This window comes from Chiloscyllium punctatum, chromosome 18, assembly GCF_047496795.1.
Source record: "Chiloscyllium punctatum isolate Juve2018m chromosome 18, sChiPun1.3, whole genome shotgun sequence".
Lineage (NCBI taxonomy): Eukaryota > Metazoa > Chordata > Chondrichthyes > Orectolobiformes > Hemiscylliidae > Chiloscyllium > Chiloscyllium punctatum.
Window position 1 is genome coordinate 95,517,901 of NC_092756.1, and position 3,484 is coordinate 95,521,384.

General features: G+C 44.4%; 1 protein-coding gene across 1 annotated transcript; it reads right to left on the reverse strand.

Moving 5' to 3' along the window:
* Nucleotides 1–457: 457 nt before the first annotated feature.
* On the reverse strand, nucleotides 458–2,222 carry LOC140488999 (ferritin heavy chain A-like). Its single transcript, XM_072588227.1, has 4 exons — nucleotides 2,118–2,222; nucleotides 1,197–1,343; nucleotides 892–1,017; nucleotides 458–620 (listed from the first exon to the last, which is right to left on the reverse strand). Exons 1-4 carry the CDS (start codon nucleotides 2,220–2,222, stop codon nucleotides 465–467), a joined length of 534 nt encoding a protein of 177 aa, XP_072444328.1. The 3' UTR covers nucleotides 458–464.
* Nucleotides 2,223–3,484: the final 1,262 nt, after the last annotated feature.

Consider the following 3,484-nt stretch of genomic DNA (forward strand, 5'->3'; position numbering starts at 1 on the left):
GAAGCCAGTGTTGCCAAGCTCCCTCAAAAAACCCTACATGGAATAAATCTGATCACTTGTGCCATGACTAAGTAGAGGGCCAGTCCTCTTGTTTGGAGAGGAGAAGATGTATAAACCCAGTGTCAGTGCTTCTCAACATGTCTCAGCCAATGGCTAATATTACACCCTCCCAAGAAAAACAATTCAAACTAGATTGAAGCCATCTGAATAGCAAGCTCAGGATAAACTGATCCTATTTATTGTGGTAATGGGTTTTCCACAACAGGTTACATCTCATCATACCTCTTCACAACTGACAGACATTCATCCAAACAAGTCAACAAAAGAGTACAATATTGAGCAGTTTATTTACACTTGGCATATTTCACAATAGAGGGCAGGTCACTTCTTAAGAAAAGTAACCTTACTCTGCACACATCTCCCATTAATACCAAACGTTACACAACTGGCTCCCTGCAGTCAGTTCAGTCACTCTCCCCCAGGGTGAGCCTGTCAAACAGGTACTCTCCCAGGCCATTCTCAGGGGCTCCCAGTCTCTTCAGGTTGGTGATGTGATCTCCCAGCTTCTTGATCATCTTCACTTGCTCATCCAAGTAGTGCCTCTCCAGGAAGTCACACAGCTGGAAGGGAAAGAGGGGAACTGATTAGGTCACGATCAACTTGACTTTTCTCCAAGAATGGTATTCCACTCAATATGGAGGGTGGACAGTTAAGTGATGTGACAGATTGCTAAAGAGCCTTTAGAAAGTGCTCAGATCTGGGCTACACCAGAAGCGTGGTCTACTCCCATTCTGCACTCCCCACCATTTACATAGAGATCAGAGTCTAAAGGACCAAAATGTCTTATCCATTTAAGACAAGAATCCTGACATAAATACATCAGGAACTCACATGAGGGTCAGTGTGGTCAGAGGAGAGTTTGTGCAGATCCAGCAGACTCTGGTTCACATCCTTCTCCATCTGCAGAGATCTCTGCATTGCTTCCAGACCATTGCCCCACTCATCCTGCTCTGGCTTCTGGGAGGAAGCGAAAAACAGTGGTCATTTTCTTACAAGTGGTGTCCAATCCAGTAAAAAAAAGTGGCCACAAGGAGGAAGAGGTCTTAACAACACAAGTATAAACCAATTGTGTGAAGCCACTTCAAATTAAGCAAAGTTGTTGCTAACAGAGTAGAATAAAAGCTAATAAACCCAACCTTGACATCCTGCAGAAGGACTCTGCCTCCACGTTTATTCTGGAATTCCATCAGTTTCTCAGCGTGTTCCCGTTCCTCATGGGATTGCTCCTTGAAGAACTCAGCAAAGTGACGCAGGGCAACATCATCCCGGTCAAAGTAAGAGGACTGAAGATGGGGTTGGGGGGGGGGGGGGGTGGGGGAGGAGGAGAAGGGAAAGGGGAGAGAGAAAAAATAATTGTAAATCAAGCCCTATCATGTTTAAAAATCATAATATGCAATTCTGTTTCAGAAGTTAAAAAGCCAAAAGTTTAAGATTGTTGTTATTTAAAGTTTGATGGGCAGGTAGCTCTTAGACAAGCAAAATGTTTAAAGATTAATTTTAAACCTGAAATTGTTAGAATATACCACCCCTTGCCCTCAGGATAAGGGATTTCTTGCCACTCCATTTCTGTGGACAGTGGAACGGACTCCAAGAGAACAGGCATCAAGGAGACAGTTTACTGTCAGAAACTGACCAATGTTTCTTTCTGTCAGGGACATTGGTCCTGACTACACATTCTAGTATCCCAGAAAAATAAAGTTACATTAGACCCACATTACTATCTTCAGCTCAAGACAATAACCATTAGTGAGGACACCTACAACATTGCACCAGCTATGGTCACCTAATAATAACCACTGTATAAAGTTACTGGCCAGTTAACCTTGTTGTCTGGTTGTTTAGTTACATAGGAAGTAGCTGATCTAGTCCAGCATTAAACCCCCACAGAAGACAGCTGCTGCACAGAGCAGGCATTGTTCAATGTTAACTTCAACAAGAAATCCTTCACTACTCAAAATGGTATCCCTCCCAGTAATAGAGTATGGCATAAAGCAATTTCATTAAACTGCAGAAACTCCAACTTCTTCAAACACAGAGACAGGGAGAACCAGCCTCACCATGGAGAGGTAAACATAGGAGGAATAGAGCTCCAGGTTGATCTGCTTGTTAACAGCATCCTCACAGTCCTTGTGGTAGTTCTGACACACTTGGGAGGCCATCATCACTAATACCACACACTATCACCTAAACAACTGTAGAACTAAACCTCACTCCCACAAGCTCTTCTATTTATCCTTCTGGGACACCCTGCACCCAACAGGAAGTGGCAGCACCAATGATGATTGATAATCCCCAATAGCCTATCAGGAATCACCATGCATATAAGCATCAATGAACAAAGGAGGAGGGGTTTGGTGAGGGGCCATAACCCAGAGCCAATCAGAGATTTGGAAATCAATCTTGAGGTCATTGCTTATAGATTAATAGATCCTGAACAAACTCCTAACTTTCTGTATGGATAGATAAGAATGAATTTGAACAATCTGACCTAAACTGCTTTATGGTCCAGTTTTTCTGAGGTTTCACACAATGACATCTGGTTCCGTTACAGATGGGATCAGTTCTGGATGAAGTGATGAGATGTGCTCCCTTGGATTAACTTTTGTTTTCGGTGCACCAGACAGAGTGACTGATTCACACCTGGAACCGTTGGTTATTTGACAGGCTGGTGCCTCTGGGCAGAGATACCACCAACAGACACAATCGATGCTCACAAACAGAAAATGTATCTGGGAGTTGACACCTGGTCTGGTCAAAAAGGATCTGAGATGAAATGAATATTCAGTGGGGGCTTTGTCCAACTGATGGACATCACATGGCCACTCAATGGACACCCAGGTAACCACTGGAGACTCTGATGATAGGCTGCCTTCAAGTGCAGCAGGTAAGAGGCAAGTCAGATGGACTGGTGGCAAGTATTTCAAAGGGAATGGAGTATAAAATGAGGAGCATCTTGCTATAACTGCACAAGGCTCTAGTCAGACCACAGGAGAAAGTGAGGACTGCAGATACTGGAGATCAGAGTCGAGAGTGTGGTGCTAGAAAAACGTAGCAGGCCAGGCAGCATCTGAGGAGCAGGTGAATAGATGTTTTGGTCAAAATCCCGAAAAGGCTTCTGAAGGGCTTGATGAAGCCTGATTGAAGGGCTTATGCTCGAAACGTTGATTCTCCTCCTCGGATGCTGCCTGACCTGCTGTGCTTTTCCAGCACCACACTGTTGACTTGAGCCAGACCACAGTTGGAGTACTGGGAACAGGTTTGACCCCTGATCTAAAGAAGGGTTGGAGGCAGTCCAGAGAAGGTTCACTAGGCTGATCCTATGGAAGGACTCTCTCATGAAGAGCAGTTGAGTGGGTCAGAATAACGAGAAAAGACATTTCCTGTAACATGTGTTACTTCGCGAGGTTGACAGGGTGGATGCAGA

Bases quoted from the DNA above. Each gene is read 5' to 3' on its own strand.
- LOC140488999 (XM_072588227.1), bottom strand. From the start codon at position 2,222: ATGATGGCCTCCCAAGTGTGTCAGAACTACCACAAGGACTGTGAGGAT. The intron at 1,344-2,117 runs GTGAGGCTGGTT...CCCCATCTTCAG, and splicing joins CCTATGTTTACCTCTCCATG to TCCTCTTACTTTGACCGGGA. The intron at 1,018-1,196 runs GTTGGGTTTATT...GCTTCCTCCCAG, and splicing joins TCCTTCTGCAGGATGTCAAG to AAGCCAGAGCAGGATGAGTG.